Source organism: Bolinopsis microptera, chromosome 9, assembly GCF_026151205.1.
Source record: "Bolinopsis microptera isolate Bmic1 chromosome 9, MBARI_Bmic_1.0, whole genome shotgun sequence".
Classification (NCBI taxonomy): Eukaryota; Metazoa; Ctenophora; class Tentaculata; order Lobata; family Bolinopsidae; genus Bolinopsis; species Bolinopsis microptera.
In genome coordinates, this window is record NC_087080.1 from 9,834,249 (window position 1) to 9,858,091 (window position 23,843).

The following is a 23,843-nucleotide window of genomic DNA, read 5'->3' on the forward strand; positions in this document are numbered from 1 at the left end:
TTAGTGGTAGGTTTTACAAAATAAAAGACGTTAAATATGGAGTTTTACGGAAGAGAATGAAATATAGAAACTTATTAAAGGGTAGACCACCGAACTAATCTCCAAAAACTATATCATGACTCGTGAATCTAAAGCTTGTGAGGAAATGGTCATGTGACATGAAAGTGGAATGAGTTTAGGAGTGAGCAGACGAATGCTGACAAACTCTTTCAACAAGGTGAACTGAAGCGGAAAAGGATAAATGGGATGGTGTGTCACGTGATAAATGAAATAGGCCTTATAGGATGGCTAATTAATTGAGTGAAGCTTATTGGTTGAAGTGCAATGCGTCTACAGTTATTAATGACAGATATAAAACTAAATGCTGGGAACTTAGGAGTGTCTATGATTCGAGGTGCTGAAATTGTGGAATCTAAACGGTACAATTTGAGGTGAAGGTGATTCGTGATAATTTACATCAAACAAAATGTAAACTATATAAACACTACTGAGCAATTACTTCATTTGGATTAAAACGTGATTACATAAAGATTAAAGTTATTCTAAATTTCAATCTAATCCTATTCTTAAATAATAATATGTACCTGAACTAAAATATACCTATCGCACATAAGGAGGTAACACATTTAATGTGCAATCAGCAATGTGTAAATGTGTAATGTGTAAATGTGCCATGTACAATGTGTAAATGTGTAAATGTGTAAATGTGTAAATGTGTAAATGTGTAAATGTGTAAATGTGTAAATGTGTAAATGTGTAATGTGTAAATGGGTAAATGTGCAATGTGTAAATGTGCAATTTTCAGGTTACAAACCTAGTGGAGAAGGGTCGTAAGAAGTGTGAAGAGTACTGGAGCGACACCAAACCCCAGAGTTACGGTAACACCACCGTGGAGTGTCTGGGTATTGTATCCTTCCCCGACTACAAAGTCCGGAAACTTTCCGTCACACAGGTTTTTTAACATTAAGACATCAACTTCAACTTCAGTTTACATAGGACAGTAAGTCCTGCAAACGCTTTTCAGTATGATGGAAATAATTTCGAATCTCCCATGTAAAATCCCCTGATCCACGTCTTTAAAACTAAGGACCCGGCACATTCCGCTAACACCAGCTGTTTAAAGCTAAGGACCTGGTACATTCCGCTAACACTGTTTCTCCCCAGGGTTCAGGTAAGTCGCGGATAGTAACTCACTACCATTACGAGGGATGGCCTGACCACGGTGTACCTGATACTCCCACTAGTATGATAGCCTTCGCTAAACGGGCCTTCTCCGACAACCTCCAGGGACAAGGTATGTTGGTTGTGGTGGTGTGTATTCGGGAACTTAGAAGAGAGTTCCTAATTGAAATCTAGTAGTTACAGTTCCGTACTGTTAGCTGTATTTGCGTGTCGACTGCAAATAAACTAATATACAACACACACAGAGTGTAAGAGTGTTACACAGGGTGTTACACAGTGTGTTACAGAGGGTGTTACACACAGTGTTACACAGAGTGTAAGAGTGTTACACAAAGTGTTACACAGTGTTACACAAAGTGTTACACAAAGTGTTACACAGTGTTACACAGGGTGTTACACAGGGTGTTACACAGGGTGTTACACAATACACACCCACACTAACACCCACCCCTCCCCCAGGTCCCATATGTGTACACTGCAGTGCGGGTGTGGGGAGGACAGGGACTATCATCTCCCTCCACCTCCAGATGGAGAACGTGAAGAACAACAACAAGATCAACATATACGACACTGTGGTGCAGTTGAGGAAGTGCAGGAAGATAATGGTCCAGACTGAATCCCAGTGAGTCGGATTACTGTTCATAAATTACGCTTGTAGTGTTGTTTTGTTCTGTCCCTCGTTGTAATGGAGCCTGTCCAGTTTGTAATTACTTAAGATGTTATTAAATTCAGCAGTGTTGATCAAGCTCTTAGACAGCCCCTTAAACCCCCCCCCCCCCCCCCCCCCCCCCCCCCCCCCCCCCCATCCAGTTGTTTTTTGTGGACCCCCATTTATATCCCTTTCTTCCAGATACGTGTTTGTCTATCAAGCTGTTAACGAGTTGTTGAGATGTGGAGATACTGAGATATACGCCCAGATGCTCTCCCACGCGTACAGGTACTTCACATAATCCATTACATGTAGTAAAATTAATCATACTAAAATCCATATTAGATACCTGCATACTACCTTCACGTTCGTGAATACAGCTTTCTGATATTTTATCCGTCTGAAAAGTCGATCTACCGAGTACCGACGCAAGAAGCTTCCAAAGGATTTTATACGTTTTTGAGTCCCATTAAGTGCCCTTTAAGGGCTATGGCTTACCAACTTTTTTTCAAAACTTTTCCACGTGTCTTAATGCCACTTTTTGCCACTTTAACCACTTTTTACCACCTTTAACCACTTTTCTTGTTTGTGCAAATATACAGAATAGTATTACAGGTTACGGTATATATTATGAATATCATCATTGCCAAAAAATTAGTTGACTTTCGATTCGAAAGAGTTAAATTCTGAATCATCCATGTCGGTTTTATTTGAGGTATTTCTAGATCCTCTAATGCACAATAAAATTAATTTCCTAATTAAAAATGATAATTTACACCGATAATAATTTATGATATCGTTGTATTTCTGTTTCTTTTTATAAGCAATCAGTTAATTAGATAATTATCAATTAGCTAATTAGCAAAAATTTATAATTTTTCATTGGCTCAAAATAATCGAAATAGCTTAAAACATGGAGAAAAGTAGCTTTTAGAAAAACTTCGTTATACGAATGGTCGTTTTTTGCAGAAACTAGACGTGGATTTTGGAGATCGTGGTATAATAGGTATAGGTCCGAATATTTTGTCGCTACTTCCGTCCCTTACCATGACAAATAGCAGCGTTGCTTGCGGAGATGTGATCTATAGCTAGCCTGTGGTCAATGAATGCGCGGCGCGAGTGTATTTTAATGTATACTATGTAATGTATACCAGTATAGTATGAGGTAATAAGACCAATTTTTTACGTGGCACGCGTAGTGTACTGATGTGTATAAAACAAGAGTATGGTTTACTTTTGCTTACAATTTCTTGAATTACAAATATAAGTTAAGTATTTAAACTTTAAAACATAATTTATCAATATTTGATATTATTGTTATGAAGTGAGCTGATTAGAGCTTATACTTATAATTATAGTGAATGGAAATCTAGCGTTCTCCAAAACGAAACAACGGGCGCGATTCTTGTTTTGCATGAAACGGAGAAAAATTTTTCAAAAAAATCCGTACATTTTTTGTTTCAAGAATAATAAAATCACCAATATTTGTAGTTGGAGTTAACATCCTTAATAATAATCCTTCCTAATCAGTCCCTATAATCAATTTCCAAGAAATCCAGAAGAAATTTCCCGCATCCTGGATTAAACTTCCTGCTTATCTATCGTAATCAAATACAGTAGCTGTAGAAGTGAATAGTAATGGCCGTGTCACATACCTAAACCAAAGTCACATACCTAAACTTTGTGATAATATCGAACATAATCCTACTCCTAACAATTTCGAAAATTCGAATCATATATTTTTCGCCAAAAGTGAAGAAATTGCATGAAACGTGGACAAAAATGCTTTTTTTAAAACTCCGTGAATGTTTCGTTTCAAGAATACTAAAATCACCAATATTTGTAGTTGGCGGTAAGATTTCAGTAATCAAGATGAGGAATTACGGGAGTTAGGTTTGAAACTGAAAAACGTTAACCACACGATATTAGAATTTCATGATTGATTACAGTACCAGAAAGCGTACAATGTCAACTCGCTCTTTTCAATGCTCTTCGATCCGTCCCACATTAATCCCGAGCTGATAATCAATATCATGACCCCCAAATATCCTGCGGCAAGAACCTATCTTTTTGCTTCACAATATCCCAATTCCAAATCCTTAATAACTCTCCTGGCACTCATTTAACTGGATTGATTATTTACTACCGTATATAGTATAGTAATAGTATATGTATAGTATACTATAGTACATGTACAGTGTATGTATAGTATTATACTACCCCTTGCCCGACGCCTGTATCTAGCCCCCCCCCCCCCCACCCCCCGCTGAAAAAGCGCCCCCCTGTTGGCGCCCCTCCCTAAAATTGGACAAATTAGATGAATTTAGAGGATACGCCGGTAAAATCTATAAAAAAGTGTGTTTCTAAAGCAAAACGCGCAGTTTTGCTAGTATTAACAAGTGAAAGGCTTAACTGAGGTCCACAAACTTTAGATTGTGCATTGGCGACTTATACAAGTATTACTGGCCAAACTATCATCTTTCCCTCACTTTTCTCCTAAAATATATTAATAATTTAATTACCAAAAATCATACGTTCATAAAGTTATACGTTCATAAAGCTACGATAAACAAAAATAATAATAATTACAAAAGAACAACTTCAAACACGACAGCAGGGGATTCCAACAAAACACAGCACACAAAACTAGTGTAAACTAACAACCACAGTCACCTTCCCAGTTCCAGTACTACACCGCTACACGTCATGCATCACAATGTAGAACTAGGAGCTAGAAGTGAGGTGACGGGGTAATCGGTTCTCAAACAAGTAGTCAAGTGTACTGATCATGTCAAACTTCTCCTGAAGTCCATGTTTTTCAGCTATTCGTCGGAATTTGTTACTCAACAGCTTCCTATTAAAACCTAATTTAATAAACGCGTTTAACATCAGTTCAACCCGTTTCCTAAAACCTTCAAACTGATTACAAATTCTAAAAAATCTGACTAGTTGCGACCCAAAAACTCCAATAAGTACATCTCTGGACATATTACTACATTTAGGGGCATATTGGACTATATTAAAAGGGAAATCGTCCCGTTTATCATAAACTTCTACAATAAAATAACCTTCAACTATAGAGATATTCAAATCTAGGACATGAGCACTAGTGTCCTCGGTGTTCTCCTTATTAAGAGTTAAACTATCAGAATAAATATTGGCTACATGCTCCTGGAAGACACCATCAGAATTAATAGTAGTAATGTCATCAATTAACCTAAACGTGTTATTAAGTCTCTTAGCGCTATAATAATCAATCCTATAGAGTTTATCTAAATATTTATACTCATAATAAAAAAGTGTAAGATTAGCAATAAAGGGTCCTGGGTTTACCCCAATAGGGACACCAATAATCTGTCTAAAAGTCATATTCCCCATGCTAAAATATGAATTATCTAAAATAAAATCAATAGTATTAATAAGAGTATCCACGTTAAAACGGAAGGTGTTTTCACGTGGATTCTTGACCCATGCAAAACCACTTTCATATATTGAAATATACGGACACTTACTGTGTTTAAAGGCTAAATTAACGACATCTTTAAGAGCTACTTTGATCTCATCATGTCTGAGATTAGTGTACAAAGTCGAAAAGTCATAGGTTTGGACATTACGAGCCCTATCAGACTCCATATAGCTATTAAAACAATCTAAAATAGGCGCATTATTGTCGATAATCCAATTACGCTTAATCCCAGTCACTTTAAACAGCATGCGTGAATAACTACAAATTTGACTGTAGACAGCTTTAAGTCCAAGAGTAAGGCGCTGTGCAATTGGTTTAACTGTACAGCAAGCGTAAGACACTACAAACCGCTGAGAAAACTTGGGTTTATGGAATTTAGGGAAGAGTACTATATGGGGTAAAACATCGTCCTTATTCGTATCATCAATATTTAACACATCCTTCATAAAAGTTTTCTGTATCTTACAAATCTCCTGGGTATTGGATTCCGTGATATGAGAATATGAAATAAAATTAGTCATACATTCATTCAAAATGGTATCTAAATAAAAACGTTTACAAATTATAGCGACATTTTTCGATGCCTTGTCCTCGGGACAAATAACAAAATATTTATGAAAATATTCCAGCTCCGCTTCAACAAATGGGTCAGAAAAGACCGAAACCACATCACTGCTACTACGTTTATATATCGCTTTTTTAAACAATCAACGGCATCAGTTAGTAATTCTCGGAATTTCTCCTTCCACCCATTAAAGCAGACTAAAGCTACTTTCTCCTTTTCACTCCAACTCTTAACAAACTTATCTAAATTCTCTAAAATAGTACGTTGAGCAAAATTAAAATCTAGAACTGCGGGTTCCTTGAAACTAGGCCCTTTAGAAATAATATTCCTTAGCATTTGATTACTAATAATAAAAACATCCCCTGTAGCGACATGATTACAATCGCCGTTAATATATTCCTCATGCTTATTACATATACAATCATAATCTTCAATACACTTAAAATTGTTAACCGTATCATTATAATTAAATAATTTACTAGATATTTTAGGCGTGTTAGTGAATACAACTGAAGGTTCATTAATATTACATTGGCTAATATAGGACTTTAAAGATTTATCCCTGAAAATTCTGGGTAAATTTATCATATCAATAGCCTTATTAACAAATTTAACTTTAAACATGAATTTCTGTTTCTTTTTAGAAACTTTAGGGCATTTCCATACATTAAACGGCTTAATTTTATACATTAAAAGATCTGTAATCACAAAATGGGCATGTCTGCGTAGAATATCATGCTTCAAAACATTATCATTAAAAACATTATCTAAATATAATTCTCTAACTTTATTCAGTTTATCACGTTTCAAAGGGAATAAAATACGTTTAGTTTTAGTAATACATGATGTATGAAAAGGTTCATTAACAATCAATAGTAAACTATTTACGATATTTAAAACATCGATACTGCCAGACCCACTACTCCAAGACCTCCTTCTCCTGCTCTTCACGGAAGTAAACTTAGCAAATTCACAATTGTAATAACCTTTGTTTTCCAAACTGTCTATTCTATCATTGCACCCAAAAGGATATTGTGTGTGAAGCTTCCTAATCCAATCATCCTAGTTGAGTTTTTCAAAATTTTTCCACATTCAAACAACGATTTGATATCTGAAGTGTCCGTGAGGTGATTCAATGCGATAAAGGGTGTGCTTGGCATGGCACCAGACATCATTCTGAGTGCCAATGCCTGAACACTCCGGCAGACTGCAGATCAGGTAGCCTAATTGTACAGGACACAGGTAATAAACACATACCTTTGCTGTGACTTAAGGCAAATCACATACCTCAAGGCAAATCACATAGACCTTTTGTTATGGAATTCGATCAAAAGTTCCTTTGAGATCGTTGCACCTCTTAATATTGCTTCTGCGGAACACTCCTGGCTTCTCAATACTCCTTCCGCGGAGCAAGTGGAACGAAAAATCTAGATTATAATCTGATTATAATCTGTGACTGGGTGTAGTTAGACTTTGTTATAACTTAATTTTTTAATACAGTAGCGGCAGAAGAAATGCAAAGTGAATAGTAACGTGATTACGATAGTTTAATCCCAGGAAGTTTCACCCCGGCAGTGTTAGTCACATACCTAAAATTTATAATAATATCGAACATAATATACTCCTAAAAATTTCCAAGAAATCCTGTTTATATACAGGATTTCTTGGAAATTGCTTAGTAGAGGGAAATTGCTTATAGAGGGACAAATTAGAAAGGATTGTTACTAAGGATGTTGACTCCAACTACAAATATTGGTGATTTTATTATTCTTGCAAAACGAAAAATTTACAGATTTTGTTTGAAAAAATATTTTTCTCCACGTTTCGTGCAATTTGAGTTTTTCAAAATTTAAGTGAAAAATTAAGCTATTTCGATCATTTTGAGCCAATAAAAAATGATTTGTTAAACAAAGATAAAATTTGTCTTTACAAAAGTTTTTCTCTCTGATAAGATGAACACCCTCGATTAATCCGCAACCTTCTACGATGTTCACAACTAGAGGTATTCGACAAACAAGATAGGTGGTAAAAAGTGGTAAAATTGGCAAAAAGTAACATTAAGACACGTGGAAAAGTTTAGAAAAGTTGGCCAGCCATTAAGGGCACCTAATGGGACTCAAAAACTACAAAAATCCTTAGAAAGCTTCTTGTGTCGGTATATCGATTTTTCAGACGGATCTGTCTGTACTACATGATTTGATTTGTAACACCCTGATATTCTCAGAGATTTGAGGAAGACCGTGTCAGGCACAGATAAAACTGGTATTCAGGTAGAATACCAGAGACTGGTTTACATTGCTAAAGAGGACTCCAATGGCAAGTTTATAGAAGCTACAAAAGAGTATAATCACAATAAAAACAGATATCACAACATCCTGCCTTACGAGAAGAACCGAGTCAAACTTGCTTATCAGGTAAATTAAAATACAAATTGTTTCGCTCAGAAAAACTACAGACCATCTCAGATCAGATGGACTGTATTTTGTCTAAGCGATGGTTTTTCTCATTTGTCTTTTTATGAGTTGGATGTCCTAAGGGGTCATGTCATTGAGTTGTAGTGCACGTACGGAACGTTCGCTAAAAATGTTCTGTACATACGTTCACTAAAACTCATCTCACCTTCTGAACTAGTAGTGTTCAGTAGGATTCACGTACTCTAGTTCGACACGCACTATAGTTCGACAAAATAAAATTTGCCAGATATCACCCCTGTCGTACTTCGGTACGTGTCGAACTAGAGTCCAGGTAGCGTACTCTAGTTCGACAAATAGTTTCTGCTTGTGATCCAATGGCTATTGCTGGATCGTCATCATAGGATCACAGGGTTCAATGGCAGATACAAATATTTTCTGACAGTTAGCAACCATGAGCGGTTAGAAATTCAAGAACCTTTCAGTAAATTTTAATTCTCCTGTTTACCACTCAGTTCCGGTCTAGCTAACAGGAAAATAGATCGAGTATCCGACTGATTTCGATCAGCAGCCAAATCTCTAGACCGGTACTCGTTACTAGTCGTTGTGGGATAATATAAAGTGTGGTATGTGGTAGATATTTATAAAGCGTACTTTACAAAAATTTGCTCCTTTCATAAAAAAAAATTATCGATTTTTACATTCCCACACTATTTTCAACACACCCTGTAGATCTATAAAATGGAGTACGAGTTATTAAGTTAGTCTTTTATCTCTCCACTAAGTCTACAATTCTGCTAGATAACAATTGAATTATGAGTATGAGGACTATTAAATATTCATAGATATGGAGTATAGAGATTACATTCACACATAATTGAACATCATGAGACTAGTGGAAAACAAACAAACGAATAGATTACAAGCTCGTAAAGGATCGTTGCTTGAGATTTCAAAACTCTCGTTCGACAGTCAAAGTTATCTTGTCAAACTTTAGTACGTGTCGAACTTGAGTCGAGGTTAGCGCGCTTTGGTTCGACAGAGTACTTCTACCTTCAGTAGCATAAATCTACTACAATACAATACAATACAAATTAATAATTATCAGTTGGAGAAATGAGATTTCAAAAAGTTTATTTTCATGAATTTTTGTTTTTGATAATCACTGACGTTCACTAACGTTCACTACAAAATGACTGGAACGTGGCCGTCAATACGTCAAAATAAATCGTTTCACTTACAACTAAGTGACCGTCATTCACATATTACGTAATCACTTGGACGATTTTTTACTCCCCCCCCCCCCCCTCCGTAATCAGTTTTAATACGCATAGCTATTGTGTCAAAATTACACTAGCGTAATCATTTGGAACCCCCCCCCCCCCCCCCCTCGGCTGATTACGTAATATGTGAATTGTGAACGACCCCTATACTAAGTATGATAGGAAGTCATTCATAATAAAGTATGATAATAAACCACACCTCCCCTCTAACTACACCACCTCCCCCGACGGGCGTACCCCGGAAGTGACTACATAAACGCCAGGCTACATTTCCTCCTACCACGAGAAGAACGTGGTACATCTCGACCCAGGCTCCTAAGACGGGAACCGTTGTCGACTTCTGGAAGATGATAATACGAGACAGGAGCCTGTTCTATATCGTCTGTATGACTATTGTTGTCGGTATGTTACATTAATCTGTTCATAAAAAAGTTTCTTTGTGGCTAAATTCACTTTATTTGAAGTGTCAAAATAATACCAAAAAGTGCGACTTGAAGTTTCCTCATTTCTCTTTCTCCTATTTTGTTTATAAATCATAATGCGTAAAAACACCCACCCCCCCCCCCCCCCCCCTGTAACACGACCATCGCCCCAGAAGTAGTTAGATAAAGTGTTCCCAATACTGCCCCCCGGCCCCCCTGTACAACCCCCCCCTCCCTGTAACACGACCAACGACCCCAGAAGAAGGTAAGATAAAGTGTGCCCAATACTGCCCCCCGGCCCCCCCTGTACACCCCCCCCCCCCCCCTGTATCACGACCATCACCCCCAGAAGAAGGTAGATAAAGTGTGGCCCAATATTCCCCCCCCCCCCCCCCCCCCCCGGCCCCCCTGTACACCCCCCCCCCCCTGTAACACGACCATCACCCCAGAGGAAGGTAAGATAAAGTGTGCCCAATACTTCCCCCCCCCCCCTGTAACACGACCATCACCCCAGAGGAAGGTAAGATAAGTGTGCCCAATACTCCCCCCCCCTGTACAGTGTACACCACCCCCCACCCTGTAACACGACCATCACCCCAGAGGAAGGTAAGATAAAGTGTGCCCAATACTTCCCCCCCCCCCCCCCCTGTAACACGACCAGCACCCCAGAGGAAGGTAAGATAAAAGTGTGCCCAATACTCCCCCCCCCCCCCCTGTAACACGACCATCACCCCTGAAGAAGGTAAGATAAAGTGTGCCCAATACTCCCCCCCTCCTGTACAGTGTACACCACCCCCCACCCTGTAACACGACCATCACCCCAGAAGAGGTAAGATAAAGTGGTGCCCAATACTCCCCCCCCCCCTGTAACACGACCATCACCCCAGAGGAAGGTAAGATAAAGTGTGCCCAATACTCCCCCCCCCCCCTGTACAGGTGGTGCCCAATACTCCCCCCCCCCCCCCTGTAACACGACCATCACCCCAGAGGAAAGGTAAGATAAAGTGTGCCCAATACTCCCCCCCCCCCCCCCTGTACAGTTTCCCCCCCCCCCCCCTGTAACACGACCATCACCCCAGAGGAAGGTAAGATAAAGTGTGCCCAATACTCCCCCCCCCCCCCCCCTGTAACACGACCATCACCCCAGAGGAAGGTAAGATAAAGTGTGCCCAATACTCCCCCCCCCCCTGTAACACGACCATCACCCCAGAGGAAGGTAAGATAAAGTGTGCCAATACTCCCCCCCCCCCCCCCTGTAACACGACCATCACCCCAGAAGAAGGTAAGATAAAAAGTGTGCCCAATACTCCCCCCCCCCCCCCCCCTGTAACACGACCATCACCCCAGAGGAAGGTAAGATAAAGTGTGCCCAATACTGGCCGCTACAAGAGCAGGAAGAAGTTGAGTACGGATCCTGCAAGATAAAGTTACTGGCAGTGGATGAAGGTCCTGATATAACGAGGAGGGAGTTGTGTGTAACCCACTCCTCAGACGGCTACAAGGCTCTCCGACTTGTCAGGTAGGCGCCAGGCGGGCAGATTTTCTTGTTAACCTTTTTAACCTCGTTACATCTTTTTGTTAACCTTTTAATAATGCCGATTAAATTCAAAATAAGAGGGCTCTCTACACTTTGATTTTAATGCTTATTTTGCCCCTTTTCTGATCTGATATAGTGATAAGAGTACTCTTATCTTGACTCTTGTCACGAATAAGCAGATACAGCTCAGCTATGATTAGTTTCTCACTCCTCAGATTATGGCACTTCACGACCCTCACAGAAAAGAGCATGAAGTTGGGAGGACTGGCCATGATAGGGGCAATAGAGAACATGGCTCGGTGGCAGAAACAACAGGGCAACAAGCCGGCTGTCGTGCACTGCGGTGGTGGGGTTGGGAGAGCTGCTGCTTTCATTGCTATTGCTAACTGTCTCGAACAGGTAGATATTGTCATTAAGAATATCTCTAATCACAGTTCACACTATGTTGTATATATACTACTTATATAGAATATTCTCTGCAAGTTGTTAGTTGGTTTCTTTTAAATACTGAGCTTTGGGACAGAATTTAATGAATATAAAGACGGTCTGATAAAGTGTGTGCCCTTCAATTTAGGATGTAACTTTTACTAAATCCTCGCCTCCCACAGCTAAAGTTAGAAGGAACTGTGGACATTTTCCAGACCGCCCTGCAGCTGCGTCGCTCCCGACCTTTCATGGTTCAAAGTGTAGATCAGTACGACTACATCTACAGAGCACTGGTGCAGTATGTGGACAGCTTTGATAATTACGAGAACTTCAAATAGTTGGGAATACTTCCGTAATACTGTTCAACTTTAGCGCAGGATCGGTTCGCTTACTCGGCTTCAGTTAATTATGTGCGACATGTTTGGAACCGTGCAACCGAACCTGAACACATAACCGAAACTGAGCTAAAGTTAAACAGTGGAATTACTTGTGAGAGCAGTTTGGTTTATTGAAACCTGAACAAACCCATACCACCAACAGTGTCACAGTTTCTTAATAGTTTGAATGTTCGCCATGATAAAAGTCATTTCGTCTTCGAGAAGAAAAACCATTATTTTTACTATTGTATTGTATTTGAAGAGTTAATAAAGTTGATTGACGGAAAGCATGTTATTTAACTATTGGATAAAACATATGAAAATGTGGAGGAATGTTTTGAACCTTGACAAAGACTTGACCTATTGATTTGATGCTTGTTAATGAGTATACAATTAGAAGAAAAGAAGGCTGGATCAAATTATGTGTTATTGTAGTAACAAGATATTTGAATTGTTTGTTTTATGTGAATTTCTACAATAACTGATAACGTTGATTTTGATCTATTTTGGGTCGAGGTTTATATATGACAGGGACGTGGTTATTTAATTTAGAACTTTTGTTATTAAAGGTCTTCTTTTCTTCTAGTTAATTCCCACACTATATATTTTTTAATTTCAGCATTTTGTAGATAAATCCGGTACGATTTATATTATTTTGTATTATTTATTTTGTTAAGAATTTTAGTTGTGTTTGCTGTTTGACGCCAGTTGATAATATTGTATAACCGTTATTACCTCTCTCTCGATTCGAAATAGTAAGAAGCTGTTTAAGCTGCATATTTGACGCTTCGATTATTCACATTGTTCAAATCTTTTATCATTTATTTGCTAACCAATTTGCAGAGTTTCACTTCTTTAGTTTTTCTCCGGTATCCAGTAACTAGTTTTCCATGAATTTGGAGGGTCCTGGAAGCTGTATTGTGTATATCCGGAGAAAACTTTGATGGAAAGAAAATTATGAAAATGTCCTACCGATAGGACATTTTCAGATGTTTCCTATATTATATACTAACAGTAAGAACTCGCTAGTCAAAAGGGCCGGGAGGTCGGATAAGTTTAATCAAATTGCCAATAACTACCTTACTCGGGAATATTATAACCGGGATAAAGTGGTGGGTTTTGGAAGATTCCGCCATATTTTTCCCGGTCAAAAATTTTACCAGTCATAAAAAAACCCGCCGACTCAGATTATGGGGTTCCAAGGGGGTGGTGATCATCATATTTTACCTGAAGTCTCATATGTGCTAGAGAAGACTTTTGAAGCAGTGGATGGAGGGCTGTAACTTATTGGCGGTTGCTACCATAATTTCGTTTATAAAAATCACAATTTGGTTATAGAAATCAGATTTCAGGGTGGACCGTGATTCTCACTTCTCTTGCCCATGAATCAGTGAATCGTAGAGAGTAATATCAATAACTGTAATATCAATAATAATATAACTGTAAATTGAAATAACTTCTTTAACAAGTAACAGAAACAGAAATTTCGGTTGAAAATTTGTTGACCTCTGAAAAAAAAACTTGAAAGGTCGGCCACCGGTAAATACATGACCGGGATAATTTGGCGGGTTTTGGGAAAGTCCGCCATATTTTTCCCGGTCATAAATTAACCCGCTATAATATTCCCGAGTAAGGTATAAGTAATATTAATAAGATTATTAATATTATAGTTAAACCCCGATTTACCGCATATTACCCTACAACTATCAGATTATTTGACAATTCACAACCCGGCCCATCACTCAAAAATTGAAAACTCGGACGAATTTATAATAATATAATTTGTATGTTAGTCGCGCTGCAAACTACAGCATTCTGCAACAATTGAGTTGCACTGGGATGTTTTCTCGCGATGTGACTATTTAAAAAAAGTATCAGGCTGACTTACACATCTTTTTCAGGTTCAAAAATCACATACATACGCGCTGGAAAGCAACGTAATAGTATACTTCCAATTTCATTCATTGGCCATGATCTGATCTGTAATGTGTTTATCTACTTATAATTGTATTAACATATTCTGTCAGTCGCACCGCAGCAATTGGATTGCGCCGGAATGTTTTCTCGCGATGTGACTATTTAAAAAAGGATCTGTGATTTTATTTTTAGTGATATTATGTAGAAATCGGCGTGGCCGTAGTTACCTGTTTAACTTCCCGATTTTGAAGTTTAATCTAGCCTAGGAACCGACCGGAATGGGCTTTTGGCTGCCGTAGCAGTAGACATAGATCAAATCATTATCAACAAGCAGAACGTTGGAACATCAACAAGAGTAGACAAGTTATTATCAGAAATGCTATGCAATTGGCATTTCCTACCAAACCCCTTGAGCGCGATTGCACGTGTGAGACACATTTGTTGCCTTTTTGTCATGCAGGTTTGAGTATCAAAGCACAATAGTTCCCGATTCAGGGCACATTTATACCTTTTTAATTTTAGCATGCAGGCGCACTTAATCACTGGTTATTTCCAATTAAGCGAGACAGGGCACAAGTTGTAGGTTTACAACCTACCAGGACGCGCGCCGAGTTGGACTAATATATGGATCAGATATTATACGAGTATCACCCGTTAAGGCACAAGCCAAATGTTTAGGGTTATGTTTAGGGTGAGGGTTATAATGGTTATCTCTGTTTCTTCGGCTTTGTAGTTATGGTTTGGATTGGGGCAAGGGTTTATGTAAAACCGTTTTTTATTAACAGCTTCTTAATTTTAATTTAATTTTATTTTGCCTTAAAATGCCCAACCGGTTTCTCGGGACAATCAAATGTCGTAACGCAATATTTGTAATTTCATTTTAAATTGTTGGCACTGAGTTTACTCATACTGTTTTATTAGAAATTTCTTTCAAAGAATCATCAGCAGTTGGAATTGTAGTACGTTGATTTAATAAAGTAGAGATAGGCAGTGCGCCATCGACTGTAAGACGGGCGCGCTGCGCTGACCATTGAATGATTTTTTAGCTCTTATTTCGGCCAGCACATTATTTTGGAAACATTCAAAAAGTTATAATACTTCCCATATAACAATTTGGTTGAAATTTGGTCAGCGTATGTAAACATTTATGTTTTACTGAACCTAATTTAGTTTGAGCAATTTCGATGGTCAGAATTTGAGTTATCAACGGATTTATACCTATTTTGTCATTTTTAGACAACTTAATCAAGGCCAATCTCTCCCAACTAAATTAGGTTCGGTAGTTAAGTATGATTGGAAGGTTCTGACAAATTATCAGCATGATTCATGTTCAGGAACTGAAGATATGATAGAATAATACGACAAAAATCAACGAATTTCGTCAAATTACGCGACTTTTACACCTAATTTTGCTCCAAAAGCCGCGCACTATCGAATTTGGCACCTAGGCGAAACTCACTGATCATTCCAAAAAGGTATAACAAATTTGGTTCTGTGAAAATTCTCACAGTCTCTAGAAAACAATGGTACAAAAATTTTGAAAATCCGAGCAAGTTTATTTTTACCGTGCACCCCCTAGTAGAGAGCAGTTTGAATTTGTCATTGGACAAACTAGATTATCAGTCTGCAGGAAATTCCTGCAATATACAAATATAATTGTAGCCTTCAACTAACTCAATAATATAAGAATGTAATTATATAGAAAAACTGCATCTTTTTCTGGATAAACGATCACATACATAAGTGCTGGAAAGCAAAGTATATTTATTAATATTATTTCCATAAACAATTAATTGGCCACGCCACACGATACATGTAACATGTGTTTATTTACTTATAATTACATATTCAGTCAGTCGCACCGCAGCATTTTACCTGGGGACCTCATGCTATTAGTATTATATTTATGTTCATAATGATCATAGTGATAGAGATTCTGCGGAATGAGTATAACAGGCTGAGCGCGGCCGGCCCAGTAACGCAGCATTCTGCAGCAATTGAATTGCGCCGGAATGTTTTCTCGCGATGTGACTATTTAAAAATAGGTAGTGCGCCATCAACAGTGAGCCGCGCGTGCCGACTGTAGGATGGTTTTTTAGCGCTAATTTCGGCCAGCACAATTTCTTCAAACAAATAGATATTAAGTATCCTTCCCGACCTCTGATTGCAACAAAAATTGGTAAGCTTACTCATAGACTTACAAGGAAAGTGTCCGAAAAGTTTAAAGCATATCGAACCATCAGACATTATGTTACAGCTAAAAGCAGCGTATTTCGCCCCATTTTGATCACTATATCAACTCCGATGTCCACTAAATTTTTCGGACAGTTGTGAAAGCCCTATTGGAAGGTCGTCGCCAATTTTCAGAATGATCTCATTCAAGGAACTGAAGATATATCCAAATAATACGACAAAAATCAACGAATTTGGTCAAATTTGGTCAAATTACGCGACTTTTACAGCTAATTTTGCTCCAAAAGCCGCGCACCATCAAATATGGCACTTAGGCGAAACTCACTAATCTTTCCAAAAAGGTATGACAAATTTTGTATTGTGAAAATTCTCACAGTCTCTAGAAAACAATGGTACAAAAATTTTTAAAATCCGAGCAAGTTTATTTTTATGATGCACCCCCTATTAAAAAAGGATCACGTTGACTTGCTCATTTTTAACATACAAATTTTCTTAATTTTGCTTCTGTGATTTTAGTGTTAAATAGGTAGAAATCGGCGTGGCCTTAGGTACGTGTTTAACTTCCCGATTCTGAACTTCTAATCTAGCCTATGCACTACTAGGAACCGACCGAAATGGGCTTTTGGCTGCCGTACCGGATTTTGCCGGGGTAATCGTACTGTAGTGCGAAGTCCGACAAAAACACCCCCAGCAAAACTTACCGGCTGGCCGTGTTAGTGTTACTAGAGGTGGTCGTTTTTCAATAGCACGTGTGTCAGCGCGCGTGACGTCACGGTCATGTTCACTGATCGCTCGCGTGAATTACAATCTGGAGTCATAGTTGACATACGTTGCATGCCACTTTTCGCGTATCAAAGTCATAGCAACAACATTATTTTGCAAAGTTAAAAAGCTGCGATCTTTAATTTGGCCCAAAATAAGACTTTTTGCGATAATTCAAAATTTACGTTGTCTTGAATTTTCCTCCTGGGGAGGAAACGTTAGTTTTACAACTACAAGGCGAACATTGAAAACCAGACGTTTCTATCTCTTTTATTTTCGAAGTTAGGCCCCTACCAGTAAGGTTTTCTGGGCCCGCTTTCGCACTACAGTACGTGTCGCAGTACGATCCAGGTAACGTACTTTAGTACGATACAATATCCTGTCTTATTTCAAAGTTCATGTCAGATCCTTTTTCGCACTAGAGTGCCTTTCTTGTGGACCCGATTCGTCGGGTCTTTTCACGTCTCTTATTTCGAAGTGATCTTGTGGACCCGATTCGTCGGTTCACGTCATGTATTTCGAAGTGATCCACTGATAATAATTCCTTCGGGTCAGTTCAAGCCACGTATGCAGTATGTGATCCACTGAGTCACTCGTAGTCGTAAGCTGAAGCAGCATATGATCATAATTCCTATCACACGCATCGTATGAAGATATATCTATTATCTCTGTTTGGGATAACAAGTTCATAATATGCTTGGGCCATATATAATTATCAGGTCACGATGATTCTACTGAAGCATCGAACAACATCAATATGTCTTCTACAATCATCTTCATCTACAATGAATGTTGGAATTTCATTTTGATCGGTTTTGTTGTCAGATAACGTTAATTTCTAGTCTAAACTATAATTATAAAGATTATCTTATAAGTATGTCTGTACGACCGACCACTTGCAAATTTTATGAGAAATAGGAAGCTGCATAGTAACCATGGTTACTGGGCCGCGCTCAGCCTGTCATTCCGCCAAATCTATATTCGCTATAATGTTAATGAACATAATAGCCTGGGGTCCTCAGGTAATAACCATGGTAACGGTGTTCAAAAACGAATGTGCACGTGCAAAGATTTGCGAGCGAAAATTTGATCGGTTTTGTGGTAATTACGTTGTGTTCAGTGCTAAGATGAGAAGCTAAGTACGGACTCGTTTAGGGGGAAAAGTACGTACTTGTACGCAACTTTGAAAAGTCCGACTCATACGACGTACGATTAAGATAGAATTTTTTTGTTTTTGAATTATTATCATTGGGGCTGTTGTAAAATGTAAATGTAATTGTTTGCCGATGTTAGAGAAAATATGCCGTTCGCGAAAAAATTAAACACACATTTGACATTACACAATTCTTAAGTCAGGCAACAAGGTAAAACAAAAATTCTACAAAATTACCAGACAATTTACTTATTCAAACAGCTTGTTTAAAAGCTGTTTTGAAAACGCTCAATATAAGTCCGTAACTTGCGATTTAGAACTCTTCCATCGATTTCTAGAAGGAGAACTTTTCAGTAGAATTGAAAAGTACGTACGATACGAGTAAATTGAAAAGTCCGACTCATTCGTACTTCTCATCTTAGGTTCAGTGCAAGCTACACATAATTGATCGTTATCCCCAATTCTTCGGCTTTGTGGTTATGGTTTGGATTGGGGTAAGGGTTTATGTAAAACCGTTTTTTATTAACAGCTTCTTAATTTTATTTTATTTTGACTTAAAATGCCCAACCGGTTTCTCGGGACAAAGAATCAAATGTCGTAACGCGATTTATTTAATTTCATTTCAAATTGTTGGCACTGAGTTTATTGTTTTATTAGAAATTTATAAATTTTTTTGAAAGTATCATCAGAAGTTGGAATTGTAGTACGTTTTTTAAATGTTAAGTAGAGAGCAGTGCAGTTTGTGTTACCTGGATAATTAGATTACAAGTCTGCAGGAAATTCCTATAATATTATGTAAACTATCAAAACCTGGATTTACCGCATATCCTGGGCCTGATTTACAGCGGATTTTTCCTAATCGTGGTATATTATTACTGTATGTTCCAATTTAATCAATTACATGTTTCTTCTCCCGAAGGTGAAATGTTTTGGCTAATGATCTTAATCGCGACTGTTGAGTTGACAAATGCTGAGGATCCTTACAAAGAGTGCTACAGCGAGGCTACTAAAGGAGCCGACTACAGAGGGGATGTAAGTATATCAAGTTCCGGACTCAATTGCAGACAGTGGAACGACCCAGCTTTTAACCCAACAAAAATACCTAATGCTGGCTTAGCGGACGGAAATTTTTGTCGAAATCCAAACAGTGATACTACTGGTACTGAGCCCTGGTGTTTAGTTGAAGTAGCCCCTTTTTGGGAAACCTGTAGTCTTCAGGAATGCCCTCTTTACAAAGAGTGCTATGTGGAGGCTACTAAAGGAGCCGACTACAGAGGGGATGTAAGTATATCAAGTTCCGGACTCAATTGCAGACAGTGGAACGACCCAGCTTTTAACCCAACAAAAATACCTAATGCTGGGTTAGCGGACGGAAATTTTTGTCGAAATCCAAACAGTGATACTACTGGTACTGAGCCCTGGTGTTTAGTTGAAGTAGACCCTTTTTGGGAAACCTGTAGTCTTCAGGAATGCCCGACTGCTGGGATAACACCTCCTAACAAACGAGTTATCTCATCGGATATGAAGGAGTACACTGTCAACTGTGTCGCGAAAGGCATCTCTGAGCAAGTTCTTGGCTTTGAATGGACGACTGATAGGCAAACAGACAACTCTTACAGTTACAGTTCTCAAGACGGAGTGTATGCAGATAGGACCCAGACTTCATCGCTAACATTGACTAAGGAGAACCTAATTGCACTTAAAAACGCTGGTGGTGTGGGTTTAATTAAATTAACCTGCACAGTCAAATTAGTCGAAGTACAAGGTTACGAAAAAACGGCTACAGCCACACATTCTATCATTATTGAGGAACCCCATAAAGAGTGCTACAGCGAGGCTACTAAAGGAGCCGACTACAGAGGGGATGTAAGTATATCAAGTTCCGGACTCAATTGCAGACAGTGGAACGACCCAGCTTTTAACCCAACAAAAATACCTAATGCTGGCTTAGCGGACGGAAATTTTTGTCGAAATCCAAACAGTGATACTACTGGTACTGAGCCCTGGTGTTTAGTTGAAGTAGCCCCTTTTTGGGAAACCTGTAGTCTTCAGGAATGCCCGCTTTACAAAGAGTGCTATGCGGAGGCTACTAAAGGAGCCGACTACAGAGGGGATGTAAGTATATCAAGTTCCGGACTCAATTGCAGACAGTGGAACGACCCAACTTTTAACCCAACAAAAATACCTAATGCTGGCTTAGCGGACGGAAATTTTTGTCGAAATCCAAACAGTGATACTACTGGTACTGAGCCCTGGTGTTTAGTTGAAGTAGACCCTTTTTGGGAAACCTGTAGTCTTCAGGAATGCCCGACTGCTGGGATAACACCTCCTAACAAACGAGTTATCTCATCGGATATGAAGGAGTACACTGTCAACTGTGTCGCGAAAGGCATCTCTGAGCAAGTTCTTGGCTTTGAATGGACGACTGATAGGCAAACAGACAACTCTTACAGTTACAGTTCTCAAGACGGAGTGTATGCAGATAGGACCCAGACTTCATCGCTAACATTGACTAAGGAGAACCTAATTGCACTTAAAAACGCTGGTGGTGTGGGTTTAATTAAATTAACCTGCACAGTCAAATTAGTCGAAGTACAAGGTTACGAAAAAACGGCTACAGCCACACATTCTATCATTATTGAGGAACCCCATAAAGAGTGCTACAGCGAGGCTACTAAAGGAGCCGACTACAGAGGGGATGTAAGTATATCAAGTTCCGGACTCAATTGCAGACAGTGGAACGACCCAGCTTTTAACCCAACAAAAATACCTAATGCTGGCTTAGCGGACGGAAATTTTTGTCGAAATCCAAACAGTGATACTACTGGTACTGAGCCCTGGTGTTTAGTTGAAGTAGCCCCTTTTTGGGAAACCTGTAGTCTTCAGGAATGCCCGCTTTACAAAGAGTGCTATGTGGAGGCTACTAAAGGAGCCGACTACAGAGGGGATGTAAGTATATCAAGTTCCGGACTCAATTGCAGACAGTGGAACGACCCAACTTTTAACCCAACAAAAATACCTAATGCTGGCTTAGCGGACGGAAATTTTTGTCGAAATCCAAACAGTGATACTACTGGTACTGAGCCCTGGTGTTTAGTTGAAGTAGACCCTTTTTGGGAAACCTGTAGTCTTCAGGAATGCCCGACTGCTGGGATAACACCTCCTAACAAACGAGTTATCTCATCGGATATGAAGGAGTACACTGTCAACTGTGTCGCGAAAGGCATCTCTGAGCAAGTTCTTGGCTTTGAATGGACGACTGATAGGCAAACAGACAACTCTTACAGTTCTCAAGACGGAGTGTATGCAGATAGGACCCAGACTTCATCGCTAACATTGACTAAGGAGAACCTAATTGCACTTAAAAACGCTGGTGGTGAGGGTGTAATTAAATTAACCTGCACAGTCAAATTAGTCGAAGTACAAGGTTACGAAAAAACGGCTACAGCCACACATTCTATCATTATTGAGGAACCCCATAAAGAGTGCTACAGCGAGGCTACTAAAGGAGCAGACTACAGAGGGGATGTAAGTATATCAAGTTCCGGACTCAATTGCAAACAGTGGTTAGACCCAACTTTTAACCCAACAAAACTACCTAATGCTGGCTTAACGGACGGAACTGGAAATTTATGTCGAAATCCAAACAGTGATACCACTGGTACTGAGCCCTGGTGTTTAGTTGATGTAGCCCCATATTGGGAAACCTGTAGTCTTGAGGAATGCCCGACTGCTGGGATAACACCTTCCGTCATAACTGCGAACATAATGGAGGATCACACTATCAGCTGTGTCATGAAAGGTGTCTACGGACAAGTTTCTGGCATTGAATGGACGACAGACACCAAAACAGACAACTCTTACAGTCCTAAGGATGGAGTGTATGCAGATAGGACCCAGACGTCTTCCCTTACTCTAACGAGTGAGAACTTGATTGCTTTAAAGAAAGTTGGAGATAAACACACTTTCTCGTGCTCAGTTACACTCACCGGCGTGGCTAATCATCTTATGACCACCCAAACTGTTACTCTTGAAGGCGACCTGCCAGATGAGAATCCTTACATTTACAAAGAGTGCTATGTGGAGGCTACTAAAGGAGCCGACTACAGAGGGGATGTAAGTATATCAAGTTCCGGACTCAATTGCAAACAGTGGTTAGACCCAAATTTCAACCCAACAAAACTACCTGATGCTGGCTTAGCGGACGGAACTGGAAATTTATGTCGAAATCCAAACAGTGATACCAGTGGTACTGAGCCCTGGTGTTTAGTTGATGTAGCCCCATATTGGGAACTATGTAGTCTTGAGGAATGCCCGACTGCTGGGATAACACCTCTTAACAAACGAGTTATCTCATTGGATATGAAGGAGTACACTGTCAACTGTGTCGTGAAAGGCATCTCTGAGCAAGTTTCTGGCTTTGAATGGACGACTGATAGGCAAACAGACAACTCTTACAGTTCTCAAGACGGAGTGTATGCAGATAGGACCCAGACTTCATCGCTAACATTGACTAAGGAGAACCTAATTGCACTTAAAAACGCTGGTGGTGAGGGTTTAATTAAATTAACCTGCACAGTCAAATTAGTCCAAGGTTTCGTAAACACGGCTACAGCCACACATTCTATCATTATTGAGGAACCCCATAAAGAGTGCTACAGCGAGGCTACTAAAGGAGGCGACTACAGAGGGGATGTAAGTATATCAAGTTCCGGACTCAATTGCAAACAGTGGAACGACCCAGCTTTTAACCCAACAAAACTACCTAATGCTGGCTTAACGGACGGAACTGGAAATTTATGTCGAAATCCAAACAGTGATACTACTGGTAGTGAGCCCTGGTGTTTAGTTGATGTAGCCCCTTATTGGGAAACCTGTAGTCTTGAGGAATGCCCGACTACTGGGATAACACCTTCCGTCATAACTGCGAACATAATGGAGGATCACACTATCAGCTGTGTCATGAAAGGTGTCTACGGACAAGTTTCTGGCATTGAATGGATGACAGACACCAAAACAGACAACTCTTACAGTCCTAAGGATGGAGTGTATGCAGATAGGACCCAGACGTCTTCCCTTACTCTAACGAGTGAGAACTTGATTGCTTTAAAGAAAGTTGGAGATGAACACACTTTCTCGTGCTCAGTTACACTCACCGGCGTGGCTAATCCTCTTATGACCACCCAAACTGTTACTCTTGAAGGCGACCTCCCAGATGAAGATGTTTCAAAAGACGACGATGTTTCAGAAGACGACGCCCACGATTGGAAAAGAAGTTCTGCTACAACTAATGGACAAATTTGCATGTTTCTGATTGTTTTCAATGTTTTTTACAACCTTCACTTTCATTAGAGCCTAACAAACGTTAACATAACATTGCTGAGGGCATGATTAATAGTAAAATTATTAAGCCTAGTTAGAACAGATTTGATCATGATAGTCTTTTAAATTTAAATAGAAAAATTTATTTACTCACTACTTTATTGTACTTTTATACGTC

The 23,843-nt window shown here is 39.3% G+C and overlaps 2 protein-coding genes and 1 long non-coding RNA gene across 3 annotated transcripts in view; 2 read left to right on the forward strand and 1 right to left on the reverse strand.

Moving 5' to 3' along the window:
• Window positions 1-23,843, forward strand: part of LOC134820871 (uncharacterized) — a 1,079,557-nt gene that overhangs the window by 677,031 nt on the left and 378,683 nt on the right. The gene's annotated exons all lie outside the window — the stretch shown is intronic.
• The window catches only part of LOC134820887 (uncharacterized), a 507,687-nt gene that overhangs the window by 275,685 nt on the left and 208,159 nt on the right, over window positions 1-23,843 (reverse strand). The window lies entirely within an intron of this gene.
• LOC134821008 (receptor-type tyrosine-protein phosphatase alpha-like) lies at window positions 170-12,279 on the forward strand. Its single transcript, XM_063831675.1, has 10 exons — window positions 170-217; window positions 806-952; window positions 1,165-1,294; window positions 1,642-1,804; window positions 2,033-2,119; window positions 8,087-8,276; window positions 9,820-9,958; window positions 11,326-11,497; window positions 11,731-11,914; window positions 12,124-12,279. The coding sequence occupies exons 1-10, from the start codon at window positions 170-172 to the stop codon at window positions 12,277-12,279; spliced, it is 1,416 nt and encodes a 471-aa protein (XP_063687745.1).

Bases quoted from the DNA above. Each gene is read 5' to 3' on its own strand.
- LOC134821008 (XM_063831675.1), top strand. From the start codon at position 170: ATGAGTTTAGGAGTGAGCAGACGAATGCTGACAAACTCTTTCAACAAG. The intron at 1,805-2,032 runs GTGAGTCGGATT...CCTTTCTTCCAG, and splicing joins ATGGTCCAGACTGAATCCCA to ATACGTGTTTGTCTATCAAG. The intron at 8,277-9,819 runs GTAAATTAAAAT...CATAAACGCCAG, and splicing joins GAGTCAAACTTGCTTATCAG to GCTACATTTCCTCCTACCAC.